A 19,900-nucleotide genomic window follows, 5' to 3' on the forward strand; every position below is an offset into this window, starting at 1 on the left:
TCACAAATCTCATCTCGTTGCAATTTACATTATTTGTCATTTGCCCTCTTTTTCGTTCGCCGTTTTCTCGTCAGATCTATTTTTGTGTGCAATTTTGTTTGTCACTTCTTTTCACTAAGGATAGATATTCCTCTATAGCATGCACCCCTGAAAGAATGAGGTTCTTAATTTCAAACAAAGGGGAGGGGATAATTTAAAAGATGCTTGGTATAGAATTTGCAATGCTCATAATAGATCTGTTCGTAAGCAATCTACCGTTGTTCTTCTTTGTTGTTTTTATGTGGGCATCACTACTTGGTATAGATTCGTCCTTGATATGATTACCGGTGGGAATTTCTTAATGTGTCCCTCTTTAGATGCTTTTAATGCCATGGGAAATCTAGTCGGTTCACCACCTCTTATAATTAATGAAATAACCTTAACTCTTGAGCATGTTATGGAAAGGCTATATGCTATTGAAAAGAAAATGCTTACTGGAGAAAACATTGAGAACTTGGATAAAAATATGCATCATTTTGCTAGTAAAATTGGGTCAAATGCGGGAGAAGTTCTTAAGTTGTTAAAAGAAAAGGGGACCATAATTCATGAAAGAATTGAAGAAAGCCCATCTCAGATCGATAAATTGGAAGAAATCTTTAGTAATCTAAGCATGACTTTTGATTCTGCTAAAACTATTGAAAAAATTCCCTTAAAAATTAACAAGATTTCTCAAGTTACTAAGAACAAGGGTGCAACTTCTAGTAATAATGATAAAGGAGACCTTAAGAAGATTAGTATTCACCCCGATTTTTTCGAAGTGATAAGAGACCCTACCAACAGGAATGAATTTCTCAAACTTGTTCCTAGAAGTATTGTCATTGAAAATTTATATGCTAAATCTTTGAAGAATTCTAACTGTTCGATTGAAGAGTTGGTAAATAAAGATGACAACACTTAGATCTTTGCATTATGCATAGCTAGGGGCGTAAAACGATAGCGCTTGTTGGGAGGCAACCCAATCTTTATCTTTTTGCTTTTCGGTTTTCTTGCTGTTTTTGCAATAAATATATAAATTTGCCTCTGATTAGATGTGTTTTTATGTTTTAATTAGTGTTTGTGCCAAGAAAAGCCTTTGGGATCATGTTGGGTGATAGTTGCTTTGATCTTGTTGAAAAACAGAAACTTTTGCGCTCAGGCAAATAATTTTCATAAATCAAAGAAACATGATTTTGCTCTAATTTTTTACACAAGATTGATATACAAATTTCCCATGGTGTCCTAATTTTTCAGAATTTTTGGAGTTACAGAAGTATACGAAGTTACCTGATTACTATAGATTGTTCTGTTTTTGACATATTCTGTTTTCTTTGCGTTATGTGCTTATTTCGATGAATCTATGGTTTGTATTGGAGGTTATAAGCTATAGCAAAGTTGGAATACATTAGATATAATGCAAAAATAAAATATGAATTGGTTTGCAACAGTACTTAGAGAGTGATTTGCTTTGTTATCCTAACGGATCTCACGAAGGTTTTGTTGAGTTTTGTGTGATTGAAGTTTTCAAGTTTTGGTTGAGATCACGATGGATGAAGGAATAAGGAGTAAGAAGAGCCTAAGATTGGGGGTGCCCATGGCATCCCAAGCAATTATCTAAAAAAGAAGCAAGCAACTAAGCTTGGGGATGCCCGAGTGGCATCCCCTCTTTCTTCTAGCGACCATCAGTATTTTACTTGGAGCTATATTTTTATTTGTCACATATCATGAGTTTTGCTTGGAACGTCTTGTATTATATGAGTCTTTGCTTGTTTTACTTTTTGTTTTATGTCATCTATCCTTGCTGGACACACCTATCTGAGGGACCCAAAATTATGCTATGACTTGTTAGAATTGCTCTCTATGCTTCACTTAAACCTTTATGAGCTGTGGAATTTCTCTAGTGCTTCACTTATATCTTTTTCTAGCATGGTGTGCTTTAGTATTTATGAAGAAATGCTCTCATACTTCACTTAGATTTATTTGAGAGTTAGTAACTTTTTTCAGAAATTCTCTCTTGCTTCACTTAAATTAGTTTGAGAGAAGAATTTTTTATGCTCATGTTCTTCAATTAGATTTATTTGAGATATCAAAAGCAACATTTTAAATTAGTCCCAAAGTGATAGATATTCAAGAGGATATAATAAAAACATTCATGAAGATCATTGGACAAAATAAACTTGATTCTTTATAATAGTTTGCGATATGATGATAGTGATATGTGAGTCATGTTAATGAGTAATTATGTTTTAGTAAGAATATTGGTGTTCTGGTTTGTGATGCAAGCTCGAAAGTCAATAGTTATGCAATGAAGTTACATCCTACTTGTGGTGCATTATTTGGTGCTAGTTATGCTTAATGCTCGCTTATGAGATTTTTCGTTTCTTGGTTGGATGCTTCTCAATTTGCTAGCCTTCACTTGCATTAAGTATGATTACTACTTGTGCATCCAAACTCCTTAAACCCAGTTTTGCCATATGAGTCCACTATACCTACCTATATGTTGTATTCTTTTGCCGTTCTAAGCAAATTTGTATGTGCCATCTCTAAATTTCAAAATAAATTTCTCTTTTGTGTGCTTGTACCGCTCATGAAATGGTAGGGGGTGGCTTTTTATTTTTCCATGCTAGATGTGTTATTCTCAAGATGAGTGTTTATTCACTTGTCATTGCATGAGAGTACAGCAAAGATATTAGGTATGCCCAGTACCGACATGAAAAATGAATTTACTTTATGTTATCAAATAATAAATTCCATGGAAAGTGTTGGTATGGACGGCACCCGTGGATTCGGTTAGCCGTGGAATGTGAAAGTATGGTGGAAAAAGGAATAAACATTATTTTTTGTTTGGGAACTGCCTATGATATATCTGGCATGGAAAGTGTTGGGAACTATTCGATCATTTTCGTTGACTAGAAAGGCATGCCACCCAAAATGTTTTATCTCTATCTTTTTCGCTTTGAGCTCTGGCACCTCTACAAATCCCTACTTCCCTCTGCAAAGGGTTTTCTATTTACTTTTTGCAAAAAAATATTATTTGAGTCTCCATCTTCTCTTATAAAGCACTAACTAAGGGGCATTGCGATCGTACTTGAGCATTGGGTGTAGCTAATATGCAAGTGTGTTTCATGAATGGATCAATGATTGAGCATAATGGGCTAGGGATAACTTACTTTAGTATTGATATTTTAAAAGACATGGTTGCTTGTTGATATGCTTGAGTATTGAAATCTTCATGTCAAAACTAGACTATTGCTTTGAATCATATAAAAGTCCAAATGTCCATGCTACAAAGAAAACAATATGTGATGAACATGTTAGGCAGCATTGCACATCAAAAATTCTATTTTTATCATTTACCTACTCGAGGACGAGCAGGAATTAAGCTTGGGGATGATGATATGCCTCCAACGTACCTATAATTTTTGATTATTCCATGCTGTTATATTATCATTCTTGGATGTTTTATAATCATTTTATAGCAACTTTATATCAATTTTTTGGGACTAACCTATTGATATAGTGCCCAGTGCCAGTTGCTATTTTTTTCATGTTTTTTACTTCGCAAAAAATAATACCAAACAGAGTCCAAACGCAGCGAAACTTTTTGGTGATGTTTTCTGGACCAGAAGACACTTATTGGGCCAAAGAAGTACGAGAGCGGGCTCCGAGGGGAGCACAACCCACCTGGGCGCGCTTCAAGGCCTAGGTGCACCCTGGTGGGTTGTGCCCACCTCGGCCGCCTCCCGCACCGCCTCTTTGCTTTATAGATACCCCAATATTCCAGAAACCCTAGGGGAGTCAACGAAAAACAATTCTAGCAGCTGCAAGTTCCAGAAACCACAGATCCAATCTAGACACCATCACGGAGGGGTTCATCATCCTCATTGATGCCTCTTCGATGATGCGTGAGTAGTTCATTGTAGACCTACAAGTCTGTTGTTAGTAGCTAGATGGCTTCCTCTCTCTCTTTTGATTCTCAATACAATGGTCTCTTGGATATCTATTTGATGTAATTCTTTTTGCGGTGTGTTTGTTGGGATCCAATGAACTTTGAGTTTATGATCAGATCTATGTTTTTATCCATGAAAGTTATTTGAGTCTTTTGATCTCTTGTACGCACGATTACTTATAGCCTCATATTTCTTCTTCAAATCTTTGGTTTAGTTAGGTTGACTAGATCGATTTTTCTTGCCATGGGAAGAGGTGCTTTGTGATGGGTTCGATCTTACGGTGCTCAATTCCAGGCAAAGAAGGGGAAATGACATGTATGTATCATTGCTATTAAGGATAACAAGATGGGGTCTATTTCTACATGAATATATCTTGTCTACATCATGTCATTGTTCTTATTGCATTACTCTGTTTTTCCACGAACTTAATACACTAGATGCAGGCAGGAGTCGGTTTACTCATCTTGGACGTGATGCCTATATAATGATCATTGCCTGGATATCGTCATAATTATTTGAAGTTCTATCAATTGCCCAACAGTAATTTGTTTACCCACCTTATCCAATTTTTCTCGAGACAAGCCACTAGTGAAATCTATGGCCCCCGGGTCTATTTTCTCATCATATATTTTCAGATCTATTTTGATATTTTCCTTTTCGTTTATTTGCAACTTTTATTCTTAGATCTATATTATCAAAAACCCAAAAATACCTCGTTAAATTTTATTTGCTTTTATTTGCATCTATCAGTCTACTACAATTTTATCTCGTCAACTTGACAATTGATGGCACCGTTACCCGAAAGGGATTGACAACCCCTTTAACACGTCGGGTTGCAAATATTTGTTCTTGCTGTGCAGGTACCATTTACGTGGTGTTGCATGGTAATCCTACTAGTTCGATAACCTTGGTCTCATACTGAGGGAACCACCTACTGTTGTTGTGCTGCATCATCCCTTCCTCTTTGGGGAAATATCGACGTAGTTCATGCCGCATCAGCCACTGGACCAGCATCAGCTTGCTAATAATGGCCCCACCGCAGTCCGCCTGGGCACTGCCATGTTGGGGAACTTAGCATGCAATTTCAAAATTTTCCTATGCTCACGCAAGATCGATCTTGGAGATGCATAACAACAAGAGGGGGAGAGTGTGTCTATGTACCCTCATAGACCGTTGCAAAAGCATTTGACAACACGGTTGATGTAGTCGAACTTCTTCTAGCTCCGACCGATCAAGTACCGAACGTACGACACCTCCGAGTTGTGCACACGTTCAGCTTGATGACGTCCCTCACCCTCTTGATCCAGCAAGATGTCCAGGAAGTAGATGAGTTTCGTCAGTATGACGGCGTGGTGACGGTGAAGTGATCCACACAGGGCTTCGCCTAAGCACCGCGAGAAATGATTGGGGGTGTAAAGTATGGAGGGGGGCGCCGCACATGGTTAACAATTGATGTTGTGTGTTTTAGGCGCCCCCCCTCCCCACATATATATAGGTGGGAAGGGAGGAGAGGCAGGCAGGGGGCGCCCCAAGTAGGCCGAATCCTACTTGGGGTCTTCCCCAATTCGGCCTCCCCCTTCCATAATTGTCGAAGAAGAAAAGGGAAGGGGGAAGAGAGAAGGAAGGGGGTGTGAACCCCCTCTCATGGCCCATATGGCCCATATCTTCCATCCGGGGGTCCCGGTAACCCCCTTCAGTACTCCGATATGTACCAGGTACCCTCCGGGACACTTCCGGTGTCCAACTACTATCGCCCTATATATCAATCTTTATCTCTCGACCATTTTGAGACTCCTCGTCATGTCCGTGATCTCATCCGGGACTCTGAACAACATTCGGTCACCAAATCATATAACTCATATAATATAATACCATCATCGAATGTTAAGCGTGTGGACCCTACGGGTTCAAGAACTATGTAGACATGACCGAGATACCTCTCCGGTCAATAACCAATAGCGAAAAACTGGATGCTCATATTGGCTCCCACATATTCTATGAAGATCTTTATCGGTCGAACCGTTATGACAACATACGTTATTCCCTTTGTCATCGGTTTGTTACTTGCCCGAGATTCAATCGTCGGTATCTTCATACCTAGTTACATCTTGTTACCGGAAAGTCTCTTTACTCGTTCCGTAATACATCATCCTGCAACTAACTCATTAGTCACTTTGCTTGCAAGGCTTCTTATGATGTGTATTACCGAGAGGGCCCAGAGATACCTCTCTGTTACTCGGAGTGACAAATCCTAATCTCGACCTATGCCAACCCAACAAACACCTTCGGAGATACCTATAGAGCATCTTTATAACCACCCAGTTACGTTGTGACATTTGATAGCACACAAGGTATTCCTCCGGTCCGGGAGTTGCATAATCTCATAGTGGAAGGAATATGTATTTGACATGAAGAAAGCAATAGCAATAAAACTGAACTATCATAATGCTAAGCAAATGAATGGGTCTTGTCCATCAAATCATTCTCCTAATGATGTGATCCCATTTATCAAATGACAACACATGTCTATGGTTAGGAAACTTAACCATCTTTCATCAACGAGCTAGTCTAGTAGAGGCTTACTAGGGACACAGTATTTTGCCTATGTATCCACGCATGTGTCAATTTTCCGGTTAATACAATTCTAGCATGAATAATAAACATTTATCATGAAACAAGGAAATATAAAATAACAACTTTATTATTGCCTCTTGGGAATATTTCCTTCAGTCTCCCACTTCCACTAGAGTCAATAATCTAGTTCACATCACCATGTGATTTAACACCCATAGTTCGCATCGCCATGTGACCAACACCCAAAGAGTTTACTAGAGTCAATAATCTAGTTCACATCGACATGTGATTAACACCTAAAGAGTACTAAGGTGTGACCATCGAAAGGTGCTAACAAAGTGTGCAAGATCCAGCGATCCATCTATGGACTGGTGCAAGCATCTCGGAGTTGGAATATACGCTTTGATGAGGTGATCAAAGCATATGGTATTATACAGACTTATGGTGAAGCATGTATTTACAAGAAAGTGAGTGGGAGCTCCGTAGCATTTTTGATATTATAAGTGGATGATATTATATGTGTAGAAGTTCAAAATGGACCAGTCAAAGAAAGGGTTCTTGCCTGTGTTGCAAGGTGTGATGTTGAGCAAGACTCAAAGCCCGACCACGACAGAAGATAGAGAGAGAATGAAAGTCATTCCCTATGCCTTAGCCATATGTTCTATTATGTATGCCATGCTGTGTACCAGACCGGTTGTGTCCCTTGTCATGAGTCTGGCAAGGGGGTACAATAGTGATCCAGTAGTGGATCAATAGACAACAGTCAAAATTATCCTTAGGTACCTAAAGAGGACTAAGGAAATGTTTCTCGGTTATGGAGGTGATAAAGAGTTCATCGCAAGGGTTATGTCGCTGCAGGCTTTGACACCGATCCGGATGACTCTGAGTCTCAATCTTGATACATATTGAACGTGGGAGCAATTGGCTAGAGTAGCTCTATGCAGAGCATTGTGGACATAGTTATTTGCAAAGTACACACGGATCTGAATGTTGAGAACCCATTGACTAAAAACTTCTCTCACAAGCAAAACATGATCACACCTTAGAACTTTCTGGGTGTTAATTACATGGCGATATGAACTAGATTATTGACTCTGGTAAACTCTTTTGATGTTAATCGCATGGTGATGTGAAATAGATTATTGACTCTAGTGCAAGTGAGAGACTGATGGAAATATGCCATAGAGACAATAATAAAATGGTTATTATTATATTTCCTTAATCTTGATAAAGGTTTATTATTCATGCTAGAATTGTATTGACTAGAAACTTAAATACATGTGTGGATACATAAACAAATACCATGTCCCTAGTGAGCCTCTACTAGACTAGCTCGTTGATCAGAGATGGTTAAGGTTTCCTAACCATAGACACGAGTTGTCATTTGATAACAGGATCACATCATTAGGAGAATGATGTGATAGACAAGACCCATTCGTTAGCTTAGCATATGATCGTTCAGTTTATTGTTACTATTTCCAATGTCAAATATATATTCCTTTGACCATGAGATCATGCAACTCCCGGACACCGGAGGAATACCATGTATGCTATCAAACGTCACAACATAACTGGGTGATCTTAAATATGCTCTACAGGTATCTCCAAAGGTGTCTGTTGAGTTGGCGTGAATCAAGATTGGGATTTTTCACTTCGTATGATGGAGAGGTATTTCTGGGTCCTGAGTAATACACATCACAAGAAGCTTGCAAGAAAAGTGACTACAGAGTTAGTTGCAAGATGATATATTATGGAGCGAGTAAAGAGACTTGCCGGTGATGAGATTGAACTAGGTATGGAGATACCGACGATCGAATCTCGGACAAGTAACATACCGACAAAGAAAGGGAATTACGTATGTTGTCATAAAGGTTCGACCGATAAAGATCTTCATAGAATATGTAGGAACTAGTATGGGCATCCAGGTTCTGCTATTGGTTATTGACCGGAGAAGTGTCTCGGTCATGTCTACATCATTCTCGAACCTGTAGGATCCACACGATTAACGTTCGTTGATGATATAATTATGTGAATTGGTGACCAAATGTTGTTCGGAGTCTCAGATGAGACCATGGACATGACGAGGAGCTCTGAAATGGTGCGGAGGGAAAGATTGATATATAGGACGATGCTATTTGGTAACGAAAAGGTTTTGGAATGCACCGGATATTCATCGAGTCACCGGAAGGGGTTCCGGGAGACCTACGAGGAGCATATGGGCCTAATGGGCCCAGGGGAGGAACACACCATCCCACAAGGGGTGGAACGCCCTCTCCCTAGCCGTCGGCCCTATAAGGAAGGAAAGGGGGGCGGCTAAGGCAAGGGAACTGCCGGCCCCCCTCCCGCCTTCTCCTCCACCCCCCTAGGAAGGAAAGGGGGGCTGGCTTCCCTCCTCCCCCCACCTATATATATGTGAGGAGGGAGAGGGGCAACACACACCCTGATCCCCAAGCCGTGTGCGACGCCCCTCTCCCCGGTTTCATCCTCCGTCATGTGTTTTGCAGTGCACGACGAAACCCTGCGGGAACAAGTTCACCACCACCTTCACCACACCGTCGTCCTGCCGGAACTCATCTACTACTTGACATGTCTTGCTCCAGAAGGTGAGGACGTCATCGAGCTAAACGTGTGCTGAATGTGGAGGTGTCGTACGTTCGGTACTTGATCGGGCAGATCTTGAAGGTGTATGACTATATCAACTGCGTTGATAAACGCTTCCGCTTAACGGTCTGCGAGGGTGCATAGACACACTCTCCCCTTTTGTAGATATGCATCTCGATGGATAGATCTTCCGTGTGCGTAGAGTGTTTTTTGTTTTCCATGCAATGTTCCCCAACACCATGGCCGAGGCGGAGGCGGAGGCCTCCAAGGACCCGCCGGGGCCGACCCACTCCTCTACAAAGGGGAAAAAGTGGAGAAAACCGATGACATCGGCCCCCGCTGATCCAGTGCCACCTCGGCAGCCTACCACGGCGACCGCTCCTCCTCCACTGGGAGGAGCCGTAGTGGTTCGTCTACCCCCACCTCCCAGATTAAGGGTGCGACGCTAAAAAAATATCGGTCCACGGAGGCCGATATACGGGAGGCCTTAAGGGGCCTCTACCAAGCCTTTGAGGTAACCCTTTGGTCATCTTTTCAAATTTGCTTTAGCGCATAGAAATTTCACCACTAGAAGCATGTAGTAGCTTTTTAGCAGATAAACAAAAAGTAAAATGGTCGGAATACTTATGCCATGACAGCCGCATTCTATGGACGTGTAACCACAGTAGCTCACGAGCCCTGAATTAGGTACCAGTATCTTACTCAGTGGTATTTTCTTAAAACAAAACACATGTAGCAACAAATGTGCAGTAGCCCTTGAGACCCTGGCCGGACAGGAAAGCCGACCAGGGGATCAAAGTCATTTGAGGAAGCTTGTTATAGATGGCGGCCTCGGTTAGTCTCCAACTCGAAAGAGTTGGAAGAGCTTAACCATAAGCTCGATTGGTCCGAGAAGGACCCGGATCTGCTCAAGAAGGAGATGGAGGAAGCTTAAGGTAAATACCAGAAAATTGATGCATCATGAAGTTGTAAGTGAGGCATGAGATGGCTATTGTGAGGTCAGACTCGTATGTCCATATGATTGCAGCTTCCCTTGTGGACCTCAAAAAGCTTCGGTCGAGCTGAAAGCAGCTCGACAGGAAGCCAAGCAGTAGAAGGATGCAGCGAAGCGGGCCAATGAGGAGCTGGCAAAGAAAAATAGGTCGGCGAGAAGCACACGGCCCGGGTCGCCGAGGTCGAGGACCTGAAGGGGCTTTGCATTCAGCGTGATACCTTCGGGAAGAAAAGAACAAGCTATCTTCTGAGTTGATAGCGGCCAGCTCAGTCTGTAAGGAGGCCACGATCCAGGCCCGGGCAGATCGCGAGGTGCTTCATAAATAGAAGCAGATCGTTGCAGTATGCCCTACCTGCTTTGTTGCGTTTTTGGTGACATCCGATTTGATCATCTTACGCAAGTCTGGCGTTCTTCAGAGGTCTTTAGGGACCTGCCGCGGAGTGCTTTGGCCGCCGCGTACTATGCTGCCACGGCTATTGTAAAGAGACTTTATGAACTTGATGCCCTAGTTAGGTACATCGTCAGGGTTGTGGTGTCAGGAAGCCATGAAACTAAGTCGCGTGTCTAATTTTATCCTGCGTTTTTTACCATGGTTGGTTATTGTAATGTCTGAAACAGTCTGGTTGACAATTGTCAAGTTTGCGGTTTAATAAAAGCAGCCACAACTCAATTTGCTTTCAAATTGAAATTTTGCACAAACTCATATCAAAATTGTCAATATGCCCGCCAATTTTTTGCAATATAAAACAAATTGAGCGTGCATACAAACTATAACAGTTATGGCAGCTGTCATCGGCGTATGGTCCCACATGTAAGAAGCCACGTCATCCACGTATGGACCCGCCTGCTAGCATCCACGTCAAAACAACAATGGGCCCACATGTCAAAACTATTGACCGGTTAAACAACACGTCGTCACGAAAAAATGATGTCTGATCCCACTTGTAGGCAGCCATGTCAGCATCTTCCGGGCCCATGTGTCAACAGCATTGACCGGTCAAAACTAACGCCGATTTCTTACTAACGGGATCATTGGCGATAAAACCCAAGGCAGACCCACATGGAAGAAGCCACATCAACAACTGTTGGCCCCACCTGTCAGAATCTTTGACCGGTCAAACCCGCGAACCATTCACCGATGACGGGATTATCGTCGCCAAAAATATCTTAGGCCAAAATGGGCTATCATAGGTGACATTCTGGGCCGTCACCAAACACGATCACCAGTGACATTTATTGGTTCGTCACCTAAAATGCAAACTTGCGTGACGAAAAAAGTGGTACTGTCAAAATTTATTTTCTATGACGGCGCTTCGGTGACGGTGGGGTGAGGGCTAGAAAGCGTCACCAGTGCATGACGAAAAAGGGTTATACATGACACAAGTGAAGTGTCTCAAAAATAGAGCAAAGTTTGTGTGATGAGCTAGTTTTAGAGGCATGACTAGGGATCAATTGGTGTTTACAGTTCCACACATGAATTTGGGTTTTCCTATGAATCTCATATCCAAGAACTAATACAATTGTAACACAAAATATAAACTTAAGTATGAACATGGAAATAACATAATAACATTTTTATTATGGCCTTAAGGTCATATTTCGAGCAGTCTCTCACTTGCACTAGAGCCAATAATCTAGTTGCATAAATTTTGTAACACCAGTGGCATTCCAGTGTTGCTCATGCTATGATTGTGGTGTAGACTTCGTCAATGAATCTAACATCTTCAGGTTCGTGTGTATCTTGCATAGCTTTGCGTCTCCACGCTCCACTAAATTCACAATTTATGTTGAATAAGCATCGTATATGTTTGAATGAACCTTGAGTTATTTACCTGGGCTATGGCATCACTATTCCTGCCGAACCATTGGACGAGTTATCACTTGCCGACCCATTAAACGAGTCCTATGTTCTGAGCGGGCCATTCATATATGCGTTGCACTTGTTAGTAATATGTTGGGCACCACATGGCACGAGGAAGTGCTTTTACTCGACGGATTGAACAAGCAACAGTCCCAGCAAATAGCATGGCATCTCCAAAATGACCTCCCAGTACTCAAGTAGACAGACAGGTCAGTACGAAGAAAGTGACAAATGTAATGGCTCCCACCAACACAATTGTCGATGCGTGATCGAGTGATATGTTGTTGGCTTTACCCGGCCGAGTTCCCCTCCGGAACGACGGAGGCAAAAGGGAACCAAGCAAACCGATGGGGCTATCCAGGGAAGATCACGTGGGAAGCGTGCGCACATGGAAGGAAAAACAAAACTGATCGAGCCGACCAGAACATCGACGAGCGTCATGGTTGGGCATCAACCCGACACCCGTCCGAACCAATGCAGGCAAAAGGGAGACGAACAAGCTGATCAAACTATACTGGGGAGGAGCACGATCAGAAAGCATGTGCACGAAGGGCTGGCCTCACTCATGGTAGATCTTCACAAAGTAGGCGATCTACTTGCCCTCACAAACTTCTTGTTTTTTCCACGCGATTTGGAGACTCCAAAGAACATGTAACTAATCTAGGAGGCACCACCCTCCAAAAGGTAATAGACGAGGCTGTTGATGATGGGCTCCTTACTCTTGTGCTTCAAAATATAATCTCCTCAACACTCAAACACACACTCTCGTATTTTGTCTTTGGGGTAGGAGAGGGTTTGGGTGGAAAGCAATGAGGTGACTAGAAATCAAAGGATCAATGACTGGAGTGGAATCCCTTTGAAATCAGCACAATGAGTGAGAGCTCTCTCAGAAATATGGATGTGTAATGTGTTTGCTTCAAGAGACAATGGTGGAGCTGGTGGGGGTATATATAGCTAGAACCAAAATCTGATCGTTACTCACTTTATCACACTTTGGTGAGACCGCACAAAAACAGCTAGTCAGACCGAACTGTACAAATAAAGATTCAAATTTTAAATGTTTTGGTGACTCCGGATGAAACAGTTAGGTGGCTTAGAGTTGTGATGACCTAAGCACTTTACACACTTCAGTGTCGCTGACTGAAACCGTTTCGGAAATTCTGAATGAATTACAATAGGCAACGGAAGGTTGGCTAGGGCTCTTCGGTGAGACTGAAGGGTCAACTCGATGAGGCCGAAAGTTTAGGGCTTAAGAGCTCCGACCGGCTCCGCGGAGTGAGCATGATGTAGGTGGTGATCCGCCGGCGGCCCACGGCTACTGGCGAACGGCGAGCCCCGAGCGGCTTCGGAGTGGCGATGCGGACGGGAAGGAAAGGGTGGAAATGAAACTCACTATTTGGCTTAAATAGCCGTATTTGGCCCCTCCGGCGGCGTAACGGAGCACACACATGGAGTGGACGCATGAATGGATCCTCACCGGACCAATGGATTTTAACATGTGTTTGTGTGGGTCTAGCCCGTCAGTCCGACATGGCGGACACGTCCAGACGGACCGGGCCTCCTCATATCCACTTTAGATATGGCTGAATACGAGGGTCACCGGTCAGTTCGTGCGCGTATTAGGACCGGTTTGAGGATTGCAGCTGGGCTGTGATTTATGACCGCAGATTCTCTAAGATACGCGGCGCAATTTTACACCGCCGCCAGCTTCCACGCACGAACTGTTAAAAAACTATGCGGGTGCAAGATTCACAGCTTACTGTTTATGCGCAAGAAATGCTCATCGACCCTTTGTGACGAATGCAGCCACGTAGTACCTGATTAGTGCCTCAGTTTTTACACGCAGATGCGCTAGTAAAAACGACAATGTGTCTGCCCTCGACGCAGTGACCGACCACGTCCCGTTCGGCGCTGATACATTCCATGTACTTCCTCGCAGTGCCAGCTAGCCAGCTCGCCATCCCGGGAGGGACGCCGCGTCTCGGTCTCCAACCAAATTTGTACGTATGCACGCACCCGTCTCTCGAACCACACCAGGCCACCGGCTCACAACCGCGCACGGGCTGAAGATCCAAGCAGGGAATACTTTTTTGCGCTAGCAGGCGATGCACAGTTCTTCACTTGTCACTACCATGAATGCCCTGGCATATATAAGTATATAGTAGTAAGAACTAAGAAGTACTAGAGTACTATACGTTGTAGCTCAAGGTCGCTCGCGGCCAATGGCAGGTCGCCACCGCGCAAAGCTCCATTAACAATAGGTTGCGCGACTGAGAAACACAAGCGGGCAGATGATCCGCTTCTGCGCTACGGAACAAGCAGCATATCCCATCGGATCGCTTACTGCGGCGAAGGATTCGAAGATACTGCCGCAGGTAGCCAATTGCTGCAGCTCCTTTTGCTTATAATAGTCGTGTTATTCTTCGCGCCGCCCTGAGCGCACGAGTGTATATATAGGCATGCTGATACCACGTTCCAGTGACCGCTCGAATCGTAGTCTCATAGACGACCACCGCCGAGGAAGCGGAGAGGCCGTACGTACGGCAGAGCGCGATCGAGGTACGTAAGAGGGGCTTCGTCCAATGGCCGGCCGAGGCGGCGGGGCGTTCGTGCTCGTCGCGCTGTGCATGCTCGAGCTCGCGCTGCATGTCGCCAGCGCCGCCCCTGCCCCCGCCCCCGCCCCCACGCCGGAGGGGCTCGTGCCGGCCATGTTCGTGTTCGGTGACTCGACGGTGGACGTCGGCAACAACAACAAGCTGCGGGGCTGCAAGCCCGAGTGCAGGGCCAACTACCCGCAGTACGGCGTCGACTACCCCTCCCGCGCGCCCACCGGCCGCTTCAGCAATGGCAAAAACCTCGCTGACTTCATAGGTGCCGTGAAAACTTCTCTTCTTCCCTTGATCTTTAATAAATACTTCCTCCATAAACTAATATAAAAACGTTTAGATCACTACATTAATAATTATACTACCTAGAAGAGGCTATTGGTTTTAGCTTCTTTTTTGCGGCGAATTTTGCCCAGGTGTATTTGCTTTGCTACTTACTGAACACGTGAGCAGTCTATGCATGTTATCGTGCCAGCTAAGCAACGAACAACGAAACTGAAAGCCTGCTGTCCTTTGAGTCTCCGAGTGACGATCTAGGCGCTAGACGCCAAATCCTTTCAGTTAATCTTGTTTCCTTTTTGGAAAGCGCCTTTCAGTCAGTCGAAGCAGACCATAGACACAAGGGTGACTTCTTTCTCTTTTGAGTTTTTCCGGTGGACCTGTCGCGCATGATCTCTGGTCTTTTCCTGGAACCGATTAAAAAAAATGGGTAATGTGGCAAAAATATGGGAATGACTTATGGCTAGGGGTGAAAGACCAACCAAGATCTAATACAGCTGGTTTTTCCCGAAAGCTAGAACTTAAAAGGATAATTGAAATGACTTGTCTTCGAATCTACTTTGGTTGGAGCTTGAAAAATAAATAAAAATAAAGTAAATTCAAGGAAGGTTTTTTTTTTAACAGCCCATTGGGAGGTCGTGGACAACTATTCTTCTCCTCTTATTTCATATGGAATATAATCACTTAAAATAAGAAGGAACAGGGAACATCGTGCGTACGATGTCGACGTGCCGATGTGGAGTTGTCAGGAGCATTAAGACCTTGGAGCTTCGATCATTTAGGCTGCCCGTAGTGGGTAGTATCATAAGTTAATATAGCATGCACATGATACTAGTGTATAATACTACCTTCACAATACATAGTATTATAAAAAAATCTTAATTATAAATTAGTATTTTAGATGCTCTTATTTATTTTCATGCAAGACACATAGTAGTACGGTATTTATTATGAAATTGTATAACGATATGATACTAAATTCTCTCTTTTCTTCATTTAATTCTATGTCATCTCATTAAATTGACTAGTCGGCATGTATGATACTAGCTATGATACTTCCATTACGTACAACCTTATTAGGTTAGCACTTGAACAACTAAAAACACAAATTCATTGGCAGAGGTTGAGCACTTTCACCCTAGTAAAAGTGGTTTTTTTATAAGCATGTCCAGGTTTTGACTTAGAATTGCCATCATGGCCATACTTTTAAAAAACCGAACTAGACCAAGGTTGCAAGCCAGGATAAGAATACTTTCATTTTTTGAGGAACAAGAATATTATGTGTGAGCACCGCAAAGAAGGCCTGGTAGTTTGTTTTGTGTTTCTTTGTTGAAGTACTACTTTTATTATGCCATACACTTTGAGATGAATTATTTTCTCCAATTTACTTTGAACTATGGCCTAGACTAGTTTCGAACGTTAGTCCACCCAAGCAAAAAAATAACGTACACACACTTAGCTCTCGCCCGCGAGCTCACTTCGCTCATGCATTTTCCACTAACCCTAAACTCTAAAAGCTCTTGTGGTAGTAGTGGCGGCGACCACGGAATTGGTAGAGGCAAGGGCACCTCTTACCCTTGAGCTCTGTTCGTCCCTTCTCAACCCTCTTGCAGATCTTGTGGTGGTATAGAAGGGACTTAGAGCAGATCGTGACAACTTACAAGGCTAGTCATAGTGCAGACACTTGTAAAAAATGTCATAGTGCATATAATATTTAAAACTTCAAACAATCTCTAGAGAATAGTTTTTAATTTGACAACGGAACCCAGAAGCTGGCATTGATACTCCCTGCATTTCATAATGTTTTTTGAAAAATGAAAGCTTTCAAGTTTGATCAAGTATAGAACAAAATATCTACATCTAGAATATGAAATATATGTCATTTTATATTTTTATATTGTAAAGATTGATATTGTACATATAATTAATTTTCTCTATAAACTTGATCAAAGTTCACGAAGTTTGACTTTAAACACGGATTTGCTAAGTCTCGTCTAGATGAGAATTAGCAAAGTCTCATCTAACTCCTATACTATTTTATTAACCAAGCAAAAAAGAAAAGCGAAAAATGACAGAAAAATCTATGTACGCTACAATAGATTTTTTGTCAAAAGAGACCACCTGCCGGATCGAAATGACAAAAAAGACCATCTCTGAATTAGATTGACAAAAGAGACCCCCTCGGTCGTGGCGGCAGGCGCGCCAGGCGACACGTGGCACCTGCCGCCATGCCGTGAGGCGGCCGACCCCGCCGCCACGCTGCCAGGCGGCGAGTCGCTGGCGACAGGATTCCAGGCGGCAACGGAACGGTGACTGGTCTGGTGGGCCACGCCGCCACCATTTGAGGCGGCCGCCACTGTACCTGCTGCGCTCGGGCCGACACACTGCTACTGCCGCACGCGGGACGGGTGGGCCCTGCCGCCACCGTGTGAGGCGGCTGGCACTGTAGCTGGTGGCACTGTATTATGTGTACCACACACTGGAGCGCATTTGCTTGAACCGGACATAGCAGCTTTTTGGTCGTCCAATCAGCCTAATCACTAGAGATGATCTTAGCTAGCACCGGAAATGCATCTAGTCAAAACCGTGCATGCAATGATGCCACTCAGTGACCCAACCCGTGCATGCAATGGTGGCAGCAACTACAGTTCCGGCCGCCTCATACGGTGGCGGCAGGGTCCACCATACCCATGCTCCGTTCCATCCTGTGTGGCGAGGGGCTGAAAAACTGTAATGCACATGCTGCCGTCTAGCAGCGTGGCGACGGGGCCGGCCGCCTCACGGCGTGGCGGCAGGTGCCACGTGTCACCTGGCGCGCTTGCCGCCACGACCGAGAGGGTCTTTTTTGTTAATCTAATTTAGAGATGGTCTTTTTTGTCATTTCGATCCAGCAGGTGGTCTTTTTTGACAAAAAATCCGCTTGGAACAGAGGGAGTATAATAAAATAGGGGATGTGGCCACTTTGGTCACTGCTCCGAGCTCGTGATTCTGGGTCAAAACCTGGATATAACTGTTTAAAATACACAGTTATAATACGAGACGATCTCCATCACAGGTAAATGGGAAAAAAAGGTACTTCTCCAAATAATTCTAGTCCCGGACAAAAATAGTAAAAGTGAATCTCAATGCTAACGTTTTGTAAGAATTTTTGTTCCAGTAAGCATTAGCAACTCAGCTAACTTTTGTGATTCTATAATGTGGTTCTTTCCTCTATTCACGAAAGACAAATGAGGTGAGCAACTCAGCTAACTTATTTATTGTTTGAACGAGCAGCTGTCTTCCTGGGATTCGACGAGAGCCCACCTGCTTACCGTTCCCTCCCGGCTAATGGCATCGTTCCACAGATGAAAAGCGGCGTCAACTTCGCATCAGGAGGGTCAGGCCTACAGACGAACACGGGCCAACTCCCTGTACGCACTAAGCAGATTTGTCGATGTTATAGCACGTACGTAACGTAGCCACTGAACCCGCTTTTCTTCGTGCATGCAGTGTGGGCGATCAGTGTACAGCATGACCGACCAGCTCGAGAAGTTCACGTCAGCCGTCCAGATGATGGGGGAGGACTCGGACGACCTCATCTCCAGATCGCTCTTCTTCATCAGCGTCGGCAGCAACGATCTGTTCGAGTATGCCTATCCCTGGCCGACGCCCCGGAACCGCAACGACACAGCCTTCCTGGGATGCCTCGTCGACCATTACAGGACCTACCTGCAGGTGCGTGCCACTGCATGCTGCCCATATGTGTTTGGTTGGTGCTTCCAGTAATCGAACGTGAAAGCCGATTATTCTTGCAGGAGCTGTATGCGGTCGGGGCAAGGAAGTTCAGCGTCGTCAGCCCGTCGCTGGTAGGGTGCTGCCCGTCGCAGAGGGCGGTCGCGCTGACACATAACAATGACACCGACGAGTTCAACTGCTTCGGCGCGGCGAACAGGCTCTCCAGGTATCTGTACCCATTGATAGACTCGATGCTGCAGGGCCTCAACGCTGATCTGGACGGCATGAACTACTCCCTCTGCGACTCCGTAGGGATGGCCGAAATGGTCTTCGCCAGCGGCGGAAAAGCCGTCAGTACGTCGGCAGCGCACCCTCAAATACTACTCTCTCCGTTCCAAATTAGTTGACTCAGATTTGTCTAGATACAGATATATCTAGACATGTTTTATTGTTAGATACATCCGTATCTAGATAAATCCAAGTCGACTAATTTGGAACGGAGGGAGTACCTGCCACAGTGTATTGCCGGGATGTTTCAGTGATGTGTGGTTAATTTTTGTTTGGCAGACATGACGGTGGTGGACACGGCGTGCTGCGCCGGCAGAGGACGGTTCGGGGAGGGCCAGTGCAACACCTCCGCCACGCTCTGTCCGAACCGCGACGACTTCATGTTCTGGGACGGCTTCCATCCGACGGAGGCGGCATCGCTCGCGGCCGCGCTCGAGCTCTTCGGCGACACCGGCAAATACCTCCACCCGATGAACGTGAGGCAGCTGGCGGCGCTGTAAGCGTGTAGAGCCGCGCAGACGCCCTGACTTGTTTCTACGTGCTCCGCCGAGGTCTTGGCGTTGCTGATTATTCCAGAATAATAAGTGGTGTGGGTAAACCTGTAGGGCGGGGAGCCAGAAAATTTGGCCACTGGTTCGCTCATCCACTCGTTACGAGAATTTGATATGAATTTACGAAGATTAAACTTCAGTCTTGCTAAATCACAGTCGATTGAGATTTTGTTAATGTCTCAGTTGATGCTATATGAAATTTTACAATGAGATCCATGCATAAAAAAAAGTATATGTTTCGACGAGTGATGCCTCCTCTCTCCTCCCTCTCTCCCCTCCCTTCCTCCCCTCCTCCTTGCCTCGGTAGGTCTGGCCCCCGCCCTTCCCCGGTGGCCGGTGTCCGGTCGCCATCCTCTCCGTGTGCAGCTGCTCTCCCCCTCTCCCCCCCTGGCTCTTCGCAAGTGGGTTTCTCCCCCCCTCCTCTCCGCTGCCGGTGCTTGGTTCTCGTTTTTGGGCCCTGGGGTCGG

At 44.5% G+C, this 19,900-nt stretch overlaps 1 protein-coding gene across 1 annotated transcript; it reads left to right on the forward strand.

Annotated features, from left to right (window-relative positions):
• Positions 1-14,577: 14,577 nt before the first annotated feature.
• Positions 14,578-19,382, forward strand: LOC119361055 (GDSL esterase/lipase At1g33811-like). Its single transcript, XM_037626439.1, has 5 exons — positions 14,578-14,866; positions 18,154-18,290; positions 18,370-18,594; positions 18,675-18,948; positions 19,162-19,382. Exons 1-5 carry the CDS (start codon positions 14,578-14,580, stop codon positions 19,380-19,382), a joined length of 1,146 nt encoding a protein of 381 aa, XP_037482336.1.
• The last annotated feature ends 518 nt before the right edge of the window (positions 19,383-19,900 follow it).

This window comes from Triticum dicoccoides, chromosome 2B (assembly GCF_002162155.2).
Source record: "Triticum dicoccoides isolate Atlit2015 ecotype Zavitan chromosome 2B, WEW_v2.0, whole genome shotgun sequence".
Taxonomy (NCBI): Eukaryota; Viridiplantae; Streptophyta; class Magnoliopsida; order Poales; family Poaceae; genus Triticum; species Triticum dicoccoides.